The sequence below is a fragment of the Oncorhynchus tshawytscha genome, linkage group LG16, assembly GCF_018296145.1.
Source record: "Oncorhynchus tshawytscha isolate Ot180627B linkage group LG16, Otsh_v2.0, whole genome shotgun sequence".
Lineage (NCBI taxonomy): Eukaryota > Metazoa > Chordata > Actinopteri > Salmoniformes > Salmonidae > Oncorhynchus > Oncorhynchus tshawytscha.
The window spans coordinates 62193483-62214822 of NC_056444.1; the positions used below are offsets into that span (position 1 = coordinate 62193483).

The following is a 21340-nucleotide window of genomic DNA, read 5'->3' on the forward strand; positions in this document are numbered from 1 at the left end:
AAGATGTGCCGGGCCCGCAAATGGTGCCAAGGATGAACTGGTGAGACAGTGAGTCATAAAGAGAGAGAGAGGGGGGTGGGTTTATGGAGATATTTTCAGACACATCCAGAACAGTTACACAAACAAATGTACCATCATACTTGAATTATGAACACGGTATATATCATGAAACCATATAACATGAATAAATAAGAGTGTGCTGCACTATTATTTGAGGAGACTAATACATGTTGTATGTTATTACACTTATTATTGGGGCTTTCAGGGGCAACAGAGTGTGAATGTGTGGCATAAGCCATTATGCATCTGATCTAAACAAATTCTATGTATTTTCACTCATCACATAGTGTTACTCTTGCCATGACCTTGTCTGACTGTGTGCTTCTCATCTGTGTCTGCAGCTTCCAAGGTTATTATAGTAAACAAAAAACTTAATCTAAAATAAAAACTAAAATTCGAAAAACTATTTTGTAAACTGACCAAAATTTTAACCAAAAACATTTGAACAACGAAACCTATACTGAAACTATTATCTTTGACTTCAAAACAAATTAAAATAAGTTTTAAAAAATTCACAAATTATGTTAAGTTTTTTTCTTCTAATCTTCGGGCAAAATTTAAAAGGTGTTTTTAAGCATTTTAGCTAACAGGGTTTTTGAGCATCGGAATCTGGCAGGTAAATGCTGCCAGTAGATGCCATCAAGCTGTAGCTGATATTGAAATGAATAAAAGGGAGAAAAAAAGGCAGCTTTGAATAAAATAAATGATTCGATTCAGCAACGGGACATTCAAAACGGTAATATCTTACTTATGCTTCACAGAGTTGTGGTGGAACGACAACATTATCAACATACAGCTGGCTGGTTATACGCTATATTGGCAGGTTTGAACAGCAGCGTCTGGTAAGACAAGGGGGGGCGGACTATGTATATTTGCAAACAACAGCTGGTGCATAATATCTAAGGAAGTCTCGAGGTTTTGCTCGCATGAGGTTAAATATCTCATGATAAGCTGTAGACCACACTATCTACCTAGAGAGTTTTCATCTGTATTTTTCGTAGCTGCCTACATACCACCAATGCTGGCACTAAGACCGCACTCAATGAGCTGTATTCCGCCATAAGCAAACAGGAAGACGTTCATCCAGAGGCAGCGCTCCTAGTGGCTGGGGACTTTAATCCAGGGAAACTTCAAATCCGTTTTACCAAATTTCTATCCGCATGTTAAATGTGCAACCAGAGGGGAAAAACTCTAGACCACCTTTACTCCACACACAGAGACGCACGCGTACAAAGCGCTCCCTTGCCCTCCATTTGACAAATCTGACCATAATTCTATCCCCCTGATTCCTGCTTACAAGCAAAAATGAAAGCAGGAAGCACCAGTGGCTCGGTCAATAAAAAAAGTGTCAGATAAAGCAGATGCTAAGCTACAGTACTGTTTTGCTAGTACAGACTGGGATATGTTCCGGGATTCTTCTGATGGCATTGAGTAGTACACCACATCAGTCATTGGCTTCATCAATAAGTGCATTGATGAAGTCAACCCCACAGTGACCGTACGTACATACCCCAATATGTTATCTAGAAGGAACACCATGGGAAAATAAGAAATATGAGGCATTCTGCGCAGGAGCTACAAGTTCAGTTCGTATGATTCCACCTAAAGACAAATTAATATAAAAAAACGAGCAAAAAAAACTGATTGAAACATTGCATAGTAATCAGATGTAGGCTAACACTGATTAAAACATTGCATAGTAATCAGATGTAGGCTAACACTGATTGAAACATTGCATAGTCAAATCCGATTTCTCGGGATGCAACACTGATCATATGTTTTTCAATTGATGAGCATATGTGCACTTCACAAGAGGTTTCAAAGAGAAAAGACCAGGCAAAAGTTTATGACTGAAAAACACAGTTTCAGAAGTTTATAAAAGCTCTATAAAACACTGTACATATGTGGGTATGCATGTAAACACATTATATCATAGCTCAATGTGACGTAAAACACACATTTATATTAGGCCTACTGCTATATATTAGACCTACTGCTACATTTATATTAGGCCTAAAGCAGAGCACCTCTTTCCATAACAGCTGGTATCAGAATAGCACTTGGGATGTCAAATTATAGGTTGACACGGGAGTGAAAATGTATTCCTGTCCTGTCTTGTCCTGTAAAAGAAAAATCCCTGTACAGTCCTGATCCCACAACAGTTCTATAACCCGGAAATGTTCCTGTCCCACCCCGATAAAAATCCCTCTCGTGGCCAATTTTACAAGAGGAAATCAGAAAACTTGTCCCGGTCATCACTAGTTACCACAGTCACAAAGTCATAAACACAGCCTAACCTTAATCACACTGCCTAACTCTAACCTAAAACTTAATTTGAGTTTTTGACTTTTGACTTTGTGGCTGTGCCATCTACTGGAAATTGTCTGTCTCCCGCTTGGGTTGTGAGTAGCCATAGCAACTGTTTTGTTTGTCTGCTGCTCAGCACTCAGGAGACCATTGCCAGCACACACAGCTAATAACAACCACATTAAGAGATTTGGGCAATGAAGGCAGCCCTTCATCTTACGCAGAGTCGGATGAACTCATGGATATGGGCATGTGCAATTGTGGGTCTCCGCGATTCTTCCGATGGCATTGAGGAGTACACCACAACAGTCATTGGCTTCATCAATAAGTGCATCGATAACGTCAACCCCACAGTGACCGTATGTATGTACATACCCCAAACAGAAGCCATGGATTACAGGCAACATCCGCACTGAGCTAAAGGCTAGAGCTGCCACTTTCAAGGAGTGGGATTCTAACCCGGAAGCTTATAAGAAATCCAGCTATGCCCTCCGACGAACCATCGAACAGGCAAAGCGCCAATACAGGACTAAGATTGAACAGTACTACACCGGCTCTGACGCTTGTCGGATGTGGCAGGGCTTGCAAACCATTACAGACTACAAAGTGAAGCACAGCCGAGAGCTGCCCAGTGACACGAGCCTACCAGACGAGCTAAACTACTTCTATGCTCGCTTCGAGGCAAATAACACTGAAACATGTTCAGGACGACAGTGTGATCACACTCTCTGCAGCCAATGTGAGTAAGACCTTTAAACAGGTCAACATTCATAAGGCCGCAGAGCCAGACGGATTACCAGGACGTGTACTGCGAGCATGCGCTGACCAACTGGCAAGTGTCTTCACTGACATTTTCAACCTCTCCCTGTCTGAGGCTATAATACCAACATGTTTTAAGCAGATCACCATAGTCCCTGTGCCCAAGAACACTAAGGTAACCTGCCTAAATGACTACATCTGTAGACATGAAGTGCTTTGAAAGGCTGGTCATGGCTCACATCAACACCATTATCCTGGACTTCCTGACGGGCCGCCCCCAGGTGGTAAGGGGCCTCTCAGGGGTGCGTGCTCAGTCCCCTCCTGTACTCCCTGTTCACTCATGACTGCATGGCCAGGCACGACTTCAACACCATCATTAAGTTTGCCGATGACACAACAGTGGTAGGCCTGATCACGGACATTGACAAGACACTCTATAGGGAGGAGGTCAGAGACCTGGCCGTGTGGTGCCAGGACAACAACCTCTCCCTCAACGTGATCAAGATAAAGGAGATGATTGTGGACTACAGGAAAAGGAGGACCGAGCACGCCCCCATTCTCATCAACGGGGCTGTAGTGGAGCAGGTTGAGAGCTTCAAGTTCCTTGATATCCACATCAACAACAAACTAACATGGCCCAAGCACACCAAGACAGTCGTGAAGAGGGCACGACAAAACCTATTCCTCCTCAGGGGACTGAAAAGATTTGGCAATGGGTCCTCAGATCCTCAAAAGGTTCTATAGCTGCACCATCGAGAGCATCCTGACTAGTTGCATCACTGCCTGGTATGGCAACTGCTCGGCCTCCGTCCGCAAGGTGCTACAGAGGGCAGTGCATATGGCCCAGTACATCACTGGGGCCAAGCTTCCTGCCATCCAGGACCTCTATACCAGGAGGTGTCAGAGGAAGGCCCTAAAATTGGTCAAAGACTCTAGCCACCGTAGTTATAGACTGTTCTCTCTGCTACCGCATGGCAAGCGGTACCGGAGTGCCAAGTCTAGGACCAAGAGGCTTCTTAACAGCTACTCTACTCCCAAGCCATAAGACCCCTGAGCATCTTATCAAATGGCTACCCAGACTACTTGCGTTGCCCCCCCCCCCTCTTTTACGCTGCTACTCTCTGTTATTATCTATGCATAGTCACTTTAATAACTCTACCTACATGTACATACTACCTCAATTACCTCGATTAACCGGTGCCCCCACACATTGACTCTATACAGGTACCCCCTGTATATAGTCTCACTATTATTTTTTACTGCTGCTTTAATTACTTGTTCCTTTTAGTTCTTATCTTTTTTTCTTTTCTTTTTTTTCCTTTTTAATTTTACCCCTTTTTCTCCCCAATTTCGTGGTATCCAATTGTTGTAGTAGCTACTATCTTGTCTCATCGCTACAACTCCCGTATGGGCTCGGGAGAGACGAAGGTTGAAAGTCATGCGTCCTCCGATACACAACCCAGCCAGCCGTACTGCTTCTTAACACAGCGTGCATCCAACCCGGAAGCCAGCCGCACCAATGTGTCGGAGGGTACACCGTGCACCTGGCAACCTTGGTTAGCGCGCACTGCGCCCGGCCCGCCACAGGAGTCGCTGGTGCGCGATGAGACAAGGACATCCCTACCGACCAAGCCCTCCCTAACCCCGACGACGCTAGGCCAATTGTGCGTCGCCCCACGGACCTCCCAGTCGCGGCCGGTTACGACAGAGCCTGGGCGCGAACCCAGGGACTCTGATGGCACAGCCCTTAACCACTGCGCCACCCGGGAGGCCCTATTTCTTATTCTTATTTGTGTTTTTTAAACTGCATTGTTGGTTAGGGGCTTGTAAGTAAGCATTTCACTGTACCTATTGTATTCTGCACATGTGACTAATACAATTTGATTTCATCTGATTTGATTTGGTTAAATAGCCCTGTTCACAAGTTATTAATTTGACTCTGGAAAAAGACATTGCATTTACGTACAATGTGGCAGTAAAGAGAAATACTTTGATGGAGTTCACTAATGACAAAATAAATGACCCACTTGTGGGTCGCAGCCCATTACTTTTGGGTGTTGCAAGAAAAAAAGTTTGTTTACTTGGTGCGTTAAAAGGAAAAATCTGAAAGCCATGTGACACAAAGAAAAAGTTATAATCACTGTTATAAGTGATTATTTGTAGCCAATGTATCAAGTTTACGAAACAACTTTGGCTATACATTATATACCATAAATATTCCTTGATATATATCCGACAGATCCTATATTGATTTTGTAGGAGATACCCGTCAATCCTTTAACCTTGGAACACTCCTGACTATCTCCTTTATCTATCCCCCCAGGTAAAACACACATTTCCGCATGCGTCTACTCTGAACTATGTGACACACGCTTCAATTCTGAAGTGAGATCAGCCTTAGACAAAGGATGGATTGATTACTCTTTGACTGCAGACAGGTAGACAGCAATGCTCTTGCAGACAAGTTCAAACACAACCCCACAGGTACCATATCACTGACGGACAATGTGATGCCTCTTTTCGCCTCCTTCTCGTTCCTTGACAAATTAAAATAAGGCAGGCAGCATCACCGACTGACCCTAGGGCACTGAGAAAGGGAGGGAGAGATATAAAGGAGAAGTGAAACATGTGGAATGAAAGGAAAACATTGATAATATGTTAACAGGCAGGATGAGCTGGGCACACTGACTGTCATCTTCCTGTGATTGAGAAGTAATTTGTCTTTGTATTTACTAAGGATCCCCATTAGTTGGTTCATGTTTGGACTCTTCCTAGGGTCCAAAGCAAGATTAAGGCAATTACATCACAAAAAAAATAGAAATAAAACAGTACATCATACACCACATTATTATTCTACCACTACATATCTACAATACAAACTGTATAATACCACAATACAACAATAATACATTACAATGTACATGTGTGTATCGTGCTTGTGTGTGCGTAAAGCATGTATGTGCCTGTGTGTGTGTGTCTCTTCACAGTCCACGTGGTTCCTTAAGATTTGATCTATTTTTTTCAAATCTGATTTTACTGCTTGCATGAGTTATTTGATGTGGAACAGAGTTCCATGTAGTCATAGATCTATGTAGTACTGTGCGTTTCCCAGAGTCTGTTCTGGACTTGGGGACTGTGAAGAGACCCCTGGTGGCATGTTGTTTGGGGTATGCATGGGTGTCTGAGCTGTGTACTAGTCGTTTGAACAGAAACCTCTGTGCTTTCAACATGTCAATACCTCTCACAAAGACAAGTAGTGATGCAGTCAGTCTCTCCTCCACTTTGAGCCAGGAGAGATTGATATGCATATTATTGATGTTAGCTCCCTGTGTACATTTAAGGACCAGCTATGCAGCTCTGTACTGGGCCAATGGTAATTTGCCTATGTCCCTCTTTGTGGTACTTGACCATATGACTGGGCAGTAGACCAGGTGTGATAAACCTGGGGCCTGTAGGGCTTGTTTTGTTGATAGAGATGTCAAGAAAGCAGAGCAGCGCTTTATTACAGACAGACCTCTTCACATCATAGTTACCATTGAATCAATATGTTTTGACCATGGCAGTTTACAATCCAGGGTTACAGTTTAGTCTCCTCAACTTGCTCATTTTCTAGATTATTCATTACAAGAATTGGTGGAGGTTTAGGGTTTAGTGAAGAATTTGTCCCAAATACAATGCTTTTAGTTTTTGAAATATTTAGCACTAGCTTATTACTTGCCACCCATTCAAAAACTGACTACAGCTCTTTGATAAGTGTTGCAAGGATTTCAATTGCTGTGGTAGCTGACATGAATAATGTTGAGTCATCATACATAGACACACAGTCTTTACTAGTGCCAGGTCATTATTAAAAACATTTAAAACGTAAGGGGCTTAGACAGCTGTCCTGGGGTATGCCCAACTCTACCTGGATTATGTTGGAGAGGCTCCTATTAAAGAACACCCTCTGTGTTCTGTTACATAGGTAACTCTTGATCCACGATATAGCAGAAGGAGTAAAGCCATTACACCATTTTTTTCAGCAGCAGACTATGATCGATGATGTCAAAAGCTGCACTGAAGTCTAACAAAACAGTGCCCACAATCTTCTTATTATCAATTTCTTTCAACCAATCATTAGTCATTTGTGTAAGTGCCGTACATGTTGAGTGCCCTTCCCTATAAGCGTGCTGAAAGTCAGTTGTTAATTTGTTTACTGTGAAATAGCTTTGTATCTGGTCAAACACCATTTTTTTTCCAAAAGTTTACTAAGGCTTGGTAGTAGGCTGATTTGAACCAGTAAAGGTTGCTTACTATTCTTGGGTAGCGGAATGACTTTTGCTTCCCACCAGGCCTGAGTGCTCACACTTTCCTGTAGGCTTAGATTGAAGAGATGGCAAATAGGGGTGGCAATATAGTCTGCTATCATCCTCACTCATTTTCCATCCAAATTGTCAGTCCTAGGTGGTTTGTCATTGTTGATAGACAACAAACAATATCATTTTCCACACTCACTTTCCGGAGAAAAAAAATTACAATGCTTGTATTTCATAATTTGTTTAGTTATGCATGGATCTGTATGTTCAGAGTTTGTTGTTGGGATGTCATGCCTAAGTTTTCTAATCTTGCCAATGCAAAAACATCATTAAAGTAGTTGACAATATCATTGGTTTTGTGATGAATGAGCCATCTGATTCAATGAAGGATGGAGCAGAGTTCGCATTTCTTTGCACAAAATTTTATTTAAGATGCTCCAAAGCTTTTTACTATCATCCTTTATATAATTTTTCTTTGTTTCATAATACAGTTTCTAGTTCTTTTTGTTTAGTTTAGTCACCTGATTTCTCAATATACAGTACGTTTGCCAATCAGCTGTGCAGCCAGACTTATTTGCCATTCCTTTTGCCTCGTCCCTCTCATTCATACCATTTTCCTTCATTTTCTTAATTAATGGGTGCATGCTTATTAGTAACTGCAATAAGCAATTTCATAAATGTCTCAAGTGCAACTTCTGGTTGCACCACATTACCCATCTTGTGAGAGATATGAGTGCACGTTTGCACTGCTGTCTGTCTCCATGAGATGTACATGCAGTTGCACACTCAGATACACACACACAAACACACATACACACACACACTGTTGTTGTGTTTAGCTCACAGGAACTGGGATGTGCAGCTGTGGGTACATCCGCAGTGGAATCTGTTAGGGCAGGTTCAGAGAGATTTGGAGAACTTGGCAACCAATCAAAGGTTTCATAAAGTAAACCCTTACTTGCATCCACTCGCTCCAGAAATAAAGAAGCAAAAGAAGAATGCACACAAACACATTCATATAGTCTATGACCCCCAGCTACGGTACCTGGATCAGGAAAACACAATGGCCAACTCTTAGCAGATCCTTGCTTAGAGGACTAGTGAGTACTAGTGAGTACGGATATAACGGAAAGTAAGGTTTGCACGTATGTAAGCAGTGTGTGTAAACAATGCCTTCAGAAAGTATTCATACCCCTTGATTTAGTCCACATTTTGTTGTGTTATAGCCTGAATTAAAAATGGATTACACAAAAAAACATTTTTCACCCATTTACAGACAATACCCCATAATGACAAAGTCAAAACATATTTTTAGAGATTTTAGCAAATTTATTGAAAATAAAATACAGAAATATCGAATTGACGTAAGTATTCACACCCCTGAGCCAATACATGTTAGAATAACCTTTGGCAGTGACTACAGCTATGAGTCTTTCTGGGTAAGTCTCTAAGAGCTTTGCACACCTGGATTGTACAATATTTTGCACATTATTCTTTAAAAAAAATTCTGTCAAGTTGGTTGTTGATCATTGCTAGATAGCTATTTTCAAGTCTTGCCATAAGTCAAAACTGGAACTAGGCCACCCAGGAACATTCAATGTCATCTTGGTACACAACTCCAGTGTATATTTGGCCTTTTGTTTTGGTTATTGTCCTGCTAAAAGGTGAATTTGTCTCCCAGTGTCTGTTGGAAGGCAGACTGAATTCCTCTAGGATCCTGCCTGTGCTTAGCTCTATTTAGTTTATTTTCATCCTGAAAAACTCCCTAGTCCTTGCCGATGACAGGCATACCCATACCATGATTCAGCCTTCACTGTGCTTGAAGGTATGACACTCAGTGATGTGTTGTGTTGGATTTGCCCCAAGCATAACACTCAGGACATAAAGTTCAATAGTTTGCCACATTTTAACAGTTTTACTTTTGTGCCTTATTGCAAACAGGATGCTTGTTTTGGAATATTTTTAATTCTGAACAGGCATCCTTTTTTCACTCTGTCATTAGGTTAGTATTGTGGAGTAACTTCAATGTGTTGATCCATCCTCAGTTTTCTCCTATCACAGTCATTTAACTCTGTTACTGTTTTAAAGTCATCATTGTCCAAACAGTGAATTCCGAGTGGTTTCCTTCCCCTCTGGCAACTGATTTAGGAAGGACGCCTGTATCTTTGTAGGGACTGGATGTATTGATACACCATCCCAAAGTGTAATTAATTACTTCAGAATGCTCAAAGGGATATTCAATTTCTGCTTTCTTTATTTTTACCAATATACCAATAGGTGCCCTTCTTTGTGAGGTGTTGGTTCAGAGAAGAAGAGAGAGAACGAAGGATAAAGGGGGGCCTAGGTGGAGAAGAAGAGAGGGAGATAGAAGAGTGTGGCCTTGTAGCTGGAGAGGTGGGCTCCTTATAATGTGAACAGTGACAAAAACACTTCTGCACAGAGCTGGAGGTTTGTGAGCACTAGTGTTGTGGTACATTTGAATTGTTTAGTCTTTCCACCAGATTGTATGACAGAACGTTGGAGTAAGAGCTTGGCTTGTAGAACTCTGACATCGATGACTCATGACACTGACCTTGGTCCATGGCTACTGAATAACTTGCTGTATATTTTTACCAAATGATGAACTATTGATTGGAAATTCAAGTCATAGTACAAAAAGGAAAAAAGGACATTTGGCTGATACATTTTCTATTAAATGTTATTAACAAAGTTATTAACAGTGTTGTATGAAAATCATACATTTTCTGTTTATCCATTAAATTGTAGAATATAATTAGTACTGTAACCACATCTGAACAAATTGTTAAGAGAAATGAATTACAAAGCCAGTTATCATGTCATAAATAGACTGGCTATTTAGATATATCCATTTCAGTGTAAATTGTGAAAGACTTACCCCCATCTGTTTCTCTGTAAATTAGCCATTTATCAGCATGACCACATTGGATCCCCAACTCTAAATATAGACAGTCCTTGTCACAATAAGGCCAGTCCTCTGGAGAAGACAGCACATCTTTAGAGAGAACTTTCATGAGTCGATCTTGGCAATATGGGAAACTGTAATATTTCACAATGGAATCTTGAAATGTTGCATAGAGGGCCCCTAGAATTTGGGAAAGACTCAATGCAGATTATAGCACAGATGTTTATCATTGCTAGATGAATATAGCAGTTGTCATTCATTCACACAAAGACAGTGCACAGACGAGTGTAGTATGTTTACCTCCCTAAATTCAACATACATAATGTGCTTCTACACCTGCATTGCTTGCTGTTTGGGGTTTTAGGCTGGGTTTCTGTACAGCACTTTGAGATATCAGCTGATGTACGAAGGACTATATAAATAAATTTGATTTGATTTGACATATCCATGAAAACAAAGTCAAAGTACTGTGCACCACCTGTGCCACCAGAGACTCTGGGTTCACGCCCATGCTCTGTCATGCTCTGTCGACGCCCTAGCGTCGTCCGGGTTAGGGAGGGTTTGGCCGGTAGGGATATCCTCGTCTCATCGCGCACCAGCGACTCCTGTGGCAGGCCGGGCGCAGTGCGCGCTAACCAAGGTTGCCAGGTGCACAGTGTTTCCTCCGACACATTGGTGCCGCTGGCTTGTACGGGAGTTGTAGCGATGAGACAAGATAGTAGCTACTAACAATTGGATACCATGAAATCGGGGAGAAAAAGGGGGTAAAATTCTAAAATAAAATGTAATAAAAAAAAAGTACTGTGCATTATACGGTACGCTGTGTTTAATGTAACAATCTTTCACATGTGATATTCTAAGCTTCACATGTGTATCTTTGTAACCGGTGGGATTACAACCCGGGTCTCAGCCAATGTCTTGACCATTCGACCAAGAGGGCCAACAAAATGGGTTTTCTTCCCATTTATTATCAATTTCTCTCAATCTCAGAATATTGACTGATCAATTCAAAATAGGTCTGTCAAATGTTTAAAAATGTAATCGAGTTAATCAAAGGATCACAAATCAGAAAATCACAAATTCAGAATTTAAAGTAATAATTTAATTTAAGATATTTTATGTAAAAAGCATTACCAGAATACTGACAGCTTGATTTTGTCCAAAGTAACGCTTAGCAAAATCAGGTAAATTGATAAAGCACATTTTCTTTAACCTCAATGTTAACTTGTTTTGACATTGCATTTTTAGCTGTATAGACGATGTATTTTTTGATGTTTTTGTGCATTTTGAATGCTTTCAGACAATGCAATAATCAATTAAAAAAAAAAAAATTGTGCACAAAAATGTGCTCGAATTAACTGATTAACTCTGACAGCCCTAATTCAAAATCATCTTTTTGTGGAAAAGAATCTGTCAACATTCGTTCCTAAAGCAAACACATTCACACATTTTCAAATTCCTTAAAATCCCTTTTAGGCCTGTGTAATTAAATGTAACACAAATCAATGGACCGCTAACAATTACAGAAGCTGCAAATAGCTAGCTAGGAGGAAATGGATGGCTCGCCTATCAATAAGCTAGCTAGCGGTTAACATGCGACCATTAGATACAAATTTCATAAAAAGTAACCTTCTAAAATACATGTACACATTTAAATACACTCAATATGAGCCCTAGTTGGTAAAAATACAAAAGTGAGCATGTGAATGGAAAAATCTCCCTCGTTTTTCAGTAGGTCAAAATAATTCAATTATACATCAAAATGACCAAATAAACATGTTATCTCTGGATTTAAAAAAAAAAGTTACCAAACCTACAAACCAGAAAATAGGATTAAAAAAAATAAAGAGACACGGAGAGCTAGCTTCTTTGTTCTTTTTCTGTGCTTCTTCCAATTGTCAAGGAGCAACGTGTTCAAAGAAGAGAGGCGCATCCCAGCAGCAGTAACACTCCGAATGACTCTCCCTAGTGTAGCGCTAAGTATACATATATATCAAAAGCAACATTATGGATTACTACAATAATAATGGAGTGGATGGCTCAGAAATAAGAAATCACTCACATTTTAATGCACTTCAATTATTCTACTCGGGTAGGCTAAGTAACCTTTTTACAGAATGGCATTACAGAATTTGAGGAAACATTGCTACTGCAACATGTTAACACCACCTTTTCAAATGAGGAGAATAACACTATTTCACCCCTACATGTTAACTTGCAATTTTCACATGTGGAGTTTTCTTACATGGAAAACTGCAAATGCGATTGTCACGTGATTGTTTTTCACATGTGAACTTGTAATTCAACATGAGAAAGTGAGATTTACACATGTGGAGGTTTCTTACATGTACAACAGCAAATGGATTTTCACATGTTAATGTTTTTCAAATGTGAACACGCAATTCACATGTGAGGTGAAGACGCTATTCTCCTCATGTTGAAATGTGATGTTTGCATGTCAACTCTACATTTAATAAATGTGTATCTTTTTTATATGTAATTTTTTTGTAAGGGATGTCCTGCATTTGGCTAGTCATTTTACTAAGAAGCAACCATAAAACAGTAACAGTGTACATAGCATCTGCCCTTGGCTTGGAATTCCTCTGTTACCCTTTGGACCAGTATCTCACCATCACCCTGAGAACAGACAGGAAACTGTAAAATAAAAACTATCAGTACTTCACAAACAGACCTGGTAAAAAAGCTTACAGGATAAGCAATGTGCAGGATCCAGACGCCATGAGCAGGGTGATCTAGTGATGCAGGAACAGAAGGGTCAGAGCGTGCCAGGAAGACTCTGTGCATTTTTGGCAAATAAGAACGTCAACACGGCCCAGTGATGGGAAACCCCTCTGACTTCCCCTTCCTGACTTATTTTTACTTTTATTTATGGCTGGTGTCCAAGTCAAATCTATCAGAACATGGCATGCTACATAAACCTAAAATGTCTCAATCTCACCAAAGAAGGGGGAATAACTGGCAAGTAGTGAAGGAGAGAACTGTCTTTACTAATGAAATGGGATTTCCATTGTGATGCCAGAAGCACTGGGGCCAAAGTTTTAATGGTAAAGAGCGCTACTATGAGAGCGCTACTATGTGCCAAAGTGTCAAGAGACTGTATAAAGCCCAATTACAAATGGTGCTCAGTTGTATAAACTTTAAGTGTTCAGAATTCAACAAAATAGATCTCTCCTCTCACGTAATGCTGTGTCTCTGTGTTTCCATGTTGTCACACTGTGAGGGTTGTCATATGGGACTCGTCATCCATCTGTCTGCATCTTCCACCTCCCTTACTCTTTCACTTCCCTTCCTCCCTTATTCCCATAGCCTTGTCCACTGCCAAAAATGGTCAACTAACCACTCTTTGCAGCTTTACCCAACCGCTTTCAATGAAACTGTTCTCCAAAGACACATGAATCTCAGAGGAGCTTACTACTCTTTATAGGGAATGTGCAAATAAGAGAACAAAGACAACCACGTATGGTTTCATAACCTATGCTTATTGAAAGGATAGAAATGTGTTGACATGAACGCTTGTGAGATTTAAAACATTTCCTTTCCTCTGGTCCCCCAGTAACAACATGTTATGTGAATAGCATACAGCCGGGCCACTTACCTGATCCATCAGTTAAAACCTGCATGCCATGGACACACACACACACACACACACACACACACACACACACATATATATATACGATACACACATACCACTGCAAAGTTATTCCAGGTGGGTATTTCTAACCGATGTACTGCTTATTGGACAGTTGAAAGAGCAGGACTCCCATCTGAAGACATAAACAGTAAACTATACAGTGGGGTCAGTGACCAGACTGAGGGGGGCAGAAGGGGTTGCATGTAAGGGCAAGTTTGGTGTGTGGGAAACACGATTCAAAACAGCCACTCAATACTGTAGGTCAAACACAACATACTATTCTGTTTGGAAATGGTCAACTACTTATCTTTCATAGAACAGCGCCTATCTTTCACAGGTTTGTATAGACTCAGTGTTTAGTTACTAGGTGTGTGATGGGGTGTTCTGTTACAATGGAACAATAGAAATAAGCTTAGGTCATGTGATGTGTCACCGAGGTCTCCTGACATCAGACCTTTGTCCCTTGTCTTAATTCCCACTATCGTCTTCTACCCTATTCCCACTCCTCCTCACCTCTCTCTCTCGCTCTTTCTCTCTCGGTCTCTTTCTCATAAGCACACTGCTTTTCATTCTCAGCAGACACCATCTCAATATCACATTCTCCAAATCTCCTGAGGCACTATAGGCTGATGCAATTCAATCAAAAATTATATTTCCCATGGAATCTATTTCGCCAACTTGAGCAGTTGATGCTGAAGTCCAAGAGCTTGACCCCATAATTGTGTCCCATGTTCTTATAGTCTCACATTTATCTAAACATGCACATAGCCCACTGGGCAAAAACTGGTTGAATCAACGTTGTTTCCACGTCACTTCAACAACAACAAAATGCAATGTGATATGATGACTTTAAATCAACAAGAAAAATTGATTGGATTTGCAAAACGTCATCAACGTAAGAGAATTTAGCCTTTTTTGCTCCCAACTTTTAACCAAAATCCAATGACATGTAGAAATGTTGATTTCATGTTGAATTCATGTTAGTTGATAACTCAGCGAAATGTACATAAAAAGTAGACGTTGAACTGATGATGTCTGTGCCCAGTGGAAGGCCAACAAATGAAATAGACAATAGCCTACATGTAGGCCTATCCAGGGGTGGACTGGAACCAGAAAACATCCTTGGCATTTCTAATGCACCTGACCATTTCTTCCCCTTTGAGGCCCCCACACCAGCAAATGTTTCTCCTTGAGGTCCCCCGCATCGGCCCATTTTATTCCTTGAGGCCCCATTTATTCACCAGATCATAATTATTTTGTGCAAAAAACCCAAGTCAGACAGACCCACTTGTCTAAAAATGGACCAGCCCATCTGGCATTTGCCCAAAATACCACAAAACCATTCCACCCCTGGACCTATGATCTTGAAAAGGCACTCTCATTCCAAGGATTTTAGTGCTGAAAGTCAGTGTCCCTCAGATAAGGCTCCATAATTAACTGCATTTCTTAGTTTTAATTGTCTAGATAATTATACATCGCCATCAGTTAATTTCAAAGCTGAAAGTTTAAATTCTTCCTTATATTGTTTTACATTTTAAAGACTCTCTTCACTTTTTGCAAGATTGTCTAGTTTGCCATAAAATGTAAAGATATGAGAAAATGGGCACCTTTCCAGAGCAATGACGTTTGGCCAGAGCTCTTACGCCTATTGCTATTCGAAGTGTCTTGAAAGACGGTTAAGAAATAAGGGAGTGAACACTGGAGGGGAGGGGGGGTCAGAGCGAAGAACCGACTAGAATGCTCGCGCTTTTTAACTTGCGCGCACTAACTCACGGAGGCTACCAGAGCAACCAACAGACAACATTTGATCTGTGGGAAATATTACAAGAATGTAATGTTCCAGAAAAGCGGAAACAAAACGGGAAACTCTCGGTGAAAGTGAGAATTTGGGATATGAAGTTTCAAGCCGCAATTTATAGCCTAAGTATCCTGAATGGAAGGCTCATTACCATTTCGGTTGGAGCGACGGTTCAGGAAATGAACACATTTTTGGAGGAAACCCTATTGATATCATCATAATTCTTTCTACCGAAATTGATCACAATAAACACTTGAGATGGAGAATCGGATTTTGTTTACTTGTATACTGGTTGGAATGTTCCTGCGAAAATCCTGTGGTCAAAACTCAGCAACTGAAGAAGGTGAGCATTGCAGGTGGTGGCCGATGGTCTAGTGGTGGGGTGACTGAGAGACTAGGGAGGAGAAGTCAGAGTATCTCCGACTGGTGTTATTATATTAAAGGCACAATACTTGTATCATCTGTCATATAATTTCTACAACTTTGACAGTAATATACACTGAGTATACAAAGCATTAAGAACACCTGCTCTTTCCAATGACAGACTGACCAGGTGAAAGCTATGATCCAAGCTATGATCCCTTATTCATGTCACTTGTTAAATCCACTTCAGTCAGTGTAGATGAAGGGGAGGAGACAGGTTAAAGAAGGATTGTTAAGCCTTTTCTGACATGTGTGCCATTCAGAGGGTGAATGGGAAAGACAAAATATTTTAAGTGCTGTTGGGTTTTTCACGCTCAACAGTTTCCAGTGTGTATCAAGAATGGTCCACCACCCAAAGGACATCCAGCTAACTAGACACAACTGTGGGAAGCATTGAAGTCAACATGGGTCATCATCCCTGTAGAATGCTTTTGAAACCTTGTAGAGTCCATGCCCTGAAGAATTGAGGCTGTTCCGTTGGCCAATATAAGGAAGGCATTCCTAATGTTGGTATACTCAGTGTATGTTGATATCTGTTCCTGACTTTAACACTATGTGAAATTGTTGTGCTTATTATTACATGCGATGTAAATTAAAACAAATTATTGATTATAACACCATTACTAATTACTGAATGCTTGTTACAACCATGCATGTGGTAGTTAGAGCTCATAACATGTACTGTAATGGTGAAAACTAAACTTGCTGGTGAGTCAGTTCCATCTGTCAGTGGTCTGTCTTTATGACTCAGTGTAAGTATACAGTGGACAGACAGAACATTAGACTTCTCACACAGACTTCCATCTATAGAGAATAGACAGGCTTTGACTAACATAGCTTAATTACTTTCTATGCGTCTCACTCAAACATAGAAATCAGTTGCGGTCAGTGCCGTTGTTGCATGTTGGAAGACTGTCATTCATGTTCCATTCAACCCAGTTCAATGTAACATCGATAGGTTTAGGCTACTACATGATACTCAAGTTTTCCCTATATCCATCATAAGGTTGCTACAACCTAGCCTATGAATAAAAGTTTACAATGTAGGTGCACACAGGTTGAGAGAAAAACACATGGCCAGACAGTGACACATGGCCAGACAGTGACACATTCAATACTGCCTTACACACTCTTGCCTGTATCTATCTTATCTAGGGTCTAATCATTAGTCCAACAGTTGCAAATGAGAGTTTCTATTAGACAAATTTAGCTATTTTTTTAATCTCCGTTTCATTTGCATCCGTTTAAGAAACGTTTTTCAACAGAATTGGCAGAATGAATACACCCCTAATCACTTTCATAGTAGCCACAATGTATTCATTCTAGCCTCTATGCACTCTCCTCCTCTCACATTTTCCCTTTGTTTGTCGACTTCAATGAACAATACATCAGCTGTATGTGACCAGGTTAAAAAAACTTTCCAAGCCAAACCATGTCATAACCGCAACACACAGCCTACATCATTGTCTCCATATTAGCTAAAGTAACGTCCTAGTCAACATAGCTAATATAACTAATGTGTTAGTAAATCCACTACAATCATGCAGTAATGCTACAGTGTATAGTCAGTAAGTATTTAGACCGGCAGGCCCTGGTGACAATACATTAATAAAACGAAAATCTTACTTTGACTTGGAAGACTTTCAGTGTTGTGTTGGATAGTCATAGCCAGCTAGCAAATATAGCATCCCTCTGTTTGAGGTGTTTGAGTAACTAAACTAGCCAGCTGCATTTGCTAGCTAAGTAAGTTAAACTGAAAATGAAATAAAAAAGATCTCTCTCTCTCTTGCTTCGCCTTCATTTTTGAAGAAATTAATTTGTTGAAAACTGTTCAACTATTATCTTTCTCTCTCTTTGAGTCAACTACTCACCATATTTTATGCACTACAGTGCTAGCTCGCTGTAGCTTATGCTTTCAGTACTAGATTCATTCTGTGATCATTTGATTGGGTGGACAACATGTCAGTGCATGCTGTAAGAGCTCTGATAGGTTGGAGGATGTCCTCCGGTGTCATAATTACTGTGTAAGTCTATGGAAGGGGGTGAGAACCAAGAGCCTCCAAGGTTTTATATTGAAGTCAATGTACCGAGAGGAGAATGGAAGCTAGCTGTCCTTCGGCTACACCATGGTGCTACCCTACAGAGTGCTGTTGAGGCTACTGTGTTTTAATCAATTATTTGGTCATGTGAATATATTTAGTATAGTTTTATCTAAAATTTATAACTTGTTCAATGTTTTACAATTTTTATTTTTATTAAATTCACTGAGGAGGATGGTCCTCCCCTTCCTCCTCTCAGCAGCCTCCACTAACAGAAATGCTTTTAATACTAAAGACTGGCAGAGAATCACAGATGATCCAGGTTTGATCCCCTGTGATGATGTATTTTGATCCTACTTATAGCCTACTGATGGTGATATAACCACATGATGTTTTAGAACCAAGAAGAGCTGTGGAGGTGGCCTTTTCTAACACATCTGAGCTGTGTGTGTGTGTGCGCGCACATGCAAGAATACATGCATACGTGTGTGTGTGTATGTATGTGTGTGTGTGTGCATGTGTGAAGCAGGTCTAAAGAGTTATTGTCAGTTATTCCCATGCCCATGAAGGCTCTGTGGTTTCATAATTTACATTCAGTGTGTAACCACTAATATACGGTATTTGTCAAGCTTGTTCAGGGTGTACTGTAAACCTAACACCGCAATAAAGCTAATACTAATGTACAACACAGTTCAGACCCAAACAGTTGGTTTACAGTAAACATAGAGACCAGAGAGACACAGACAGAACTACAGTTTACTGGGGCTTAACATTAGAGGCCATATGTGCAGTGTAACTGCAGCCCCTCCCTCTTAGAGAGCTGGTGTACAAAGTCCAGATGTGTGTGTGTGCATGCGTGCGTGTGTGCATGCTTGAGTGTACACTCTTCTTTCAACACTACACTCTTATCAGTACAGTGACCACACATCGAGTGTCAAATTGAAGCGTTAAGAAATTCATTGCTAAGGGCCCAAAGAAAATAATGATATTCCAAAGCACTCAACGCTAGAAAATGAACATGGCACGTCTCTCTCACTATCCCTCTCTCTCTCGCTCTCTCGCTCTCTTTCTCTCTCTCTGTATATGGGTATACGTCTACTACCAAACATTCCTCTTCTTCTCACAAATGGAACTGCCAATACACACCTCCCCCTTAACATTTCTCTCTCTATCCCCACCTCCAACCTACCCTCCTCCTTATAACACCAATATAAGGAGTTCCTACAGTTCTCCCCCTCTCCCCCTCACCCCTTCTTACTCACTCTCTCTCTCTCTTTAATGAGAAGCACTGTTCCCTGCTACTGTTATGAAATATGGAACATTTGTAAAATGTTGCCTAGTCTAAATGTTATGACAGCATTTTCATCCATCCCTCATCTGGCCACCACTCCTCTGATCTTGCTCACTTCTTCATCCCTTATTTTAGGTTGGCCTGTTTGTTTTGATCTGGTCTTATTGCTGTAATTACTTGTTTTCCACTCATTTCCTTTCTACAGACAGTTCACACCTCTCCACACATTTTTTTCTCTTTTCATTTTGTTTCAGTTTCTCCCGCTTTCAGACTTATGGCATTTTCTATAAAGGTTTTAATGACTGTGGGATAGTGTTGTTCCAAAAAGGTGGATGGTGAGGGGGAGATTCTTTGTGTGTGTGTGTGTGTGTGTGTGTGTGTGTGTGTGTGTGTGTGTGTGTGTGTGTGTGTGTGTGTGTGTGTGTGTGTGTGCGTGTGTGCGTGTGTGCCAGTGTGTGCACACTCACATACTGAACAGAAGGAGGACCACTGGAAAAAAGTTAAGGGAGGGAGAAGGAATCGGAGAGAGAGTGAGAAAAGAGAGAGAAAGTTGAAAATAGTAGTGGGTTTTCCCACAGATGCTCCACACAGTCTCAGTGAGTTCTGGGATTGTACTTATCCCTGTAAATGTTTGGCTGGCTATCATTAATAATTAGTTTGCTTCTCTACGGTAAGTTTGTGGGTAAACAAATAACTATACCACATTGTTTCCCTGTTTTCCACATACACTAATTGTAGTGTATCTCACACATCTACTATAAGCACTATGCTTATAGAAAGTTCCCCATCGTGAAGACCCACAGTGGTGTAAATATTGCTTAACTCTGGGAGTATTTAATTCTCAACAGTATGCTGTGACTTATTCAGTTATTCATTTTCACATAATATTAGCATTATATTCTATAGCTATAGCCTATAGATATGAATCTATATTCTATATACCCTATATCTGTAAAAATCTAGTGTCCACCATCTGTAACGCTCTCCTTTCCTTTTCTCTCAGTGTTGAACTGCTGTGAGGGCGACATCCTCTTCCTATTGGACTCCTCAGGCAGCGTCTCATCCTATGAGTACTCCCGCATGCTGGGCTTCCTGTCCGAGCTCCTCCTCCCCTTCTCATTGGGCGAGGACCAGGTGAGGGTGGGGCTACTGCAGGTGGGCACCCAACCCCGCCTCGAGTTTGGCTTTGACGCCCACAATACCCAATCTGGCCTCCAGGAGGCACTGGGGAACACCAAGGCTCTGAGGGGCGACACCAATACAGAGGAGGCCCTCAGGATGGCCAAGGACTGGGTGCTGAAGCCTGGAGGGGCCAGGGGGGCCAGGGCAGAGCTACCCAGGGTTCTAGTGTGGCTGACGGACGGGGTGAAGCCGGGTGATGTGATTGGACCAATGGAGGAGTTGAGAGAGGAGGGTGTAGCCGTTCTGGTGATCTCCACGGGCCACGGGAACTACCAGGTGCTGCGGCAGGTGGTCACCCCACCTGTGGAGTCACACCTGTACTTTGTGGACATCGACGATATGAGTATCATCACCGAGGACCTGAGGGATGCCATTATTGGTGAGTGTGTGTGTCCAATTTGATTCCTCAATTGACAGCAATTGACATGGACCTGACCCCTTCTTTTGAGCTCTACTCTAGACTTTGCTACTGTACAAATGCATTTCTCCATTCTACTCCTTTATCACATACCCACTCATAGAGACTGTGAGACACAGAGGGATGCAGAGACAGTGTATGCTAGACTGTAATGAGAGAGGGGGGGCTATTAATAATAACATGATCCTAC

The 21340-nt window shown here is 41.2% G+C and overlaps 1 protein-coding gene across 4 annotated transcripts in view; it reads left to right on the plus strand.

Annotated features, from left to right (window-relative positions):
- Positions 1-15717: 15717 nt before the first annotated feature.
- The window catches only part of vwa1 (von Willebrand factor A domain containing 1), a 48696-nt gene continuing 43073 nt past the window's right edge, over positions 15718-21340 (plus strand). For 2 of the 4 annotated variants that reach the window (XM_024399647.2, XM_024399648.2), the window contains exons 1-2: positions 15718-16140; positions 20554-21111. In XM_024399647.2, coding sequence (XP_024255415.1) covers positions 16056-16140; positions 20554-21111 — 643 coding nt within the window. In that variant the 5' untranslated portion in view covers positions 15718-16055. The remainder of the gene's footprint in view (positions 16141-20553; positions 21112-21340) is intronic. The other 2 variants (XM_024399650.2, XM_024399649.2) reach the window with 2 other exon arrangements.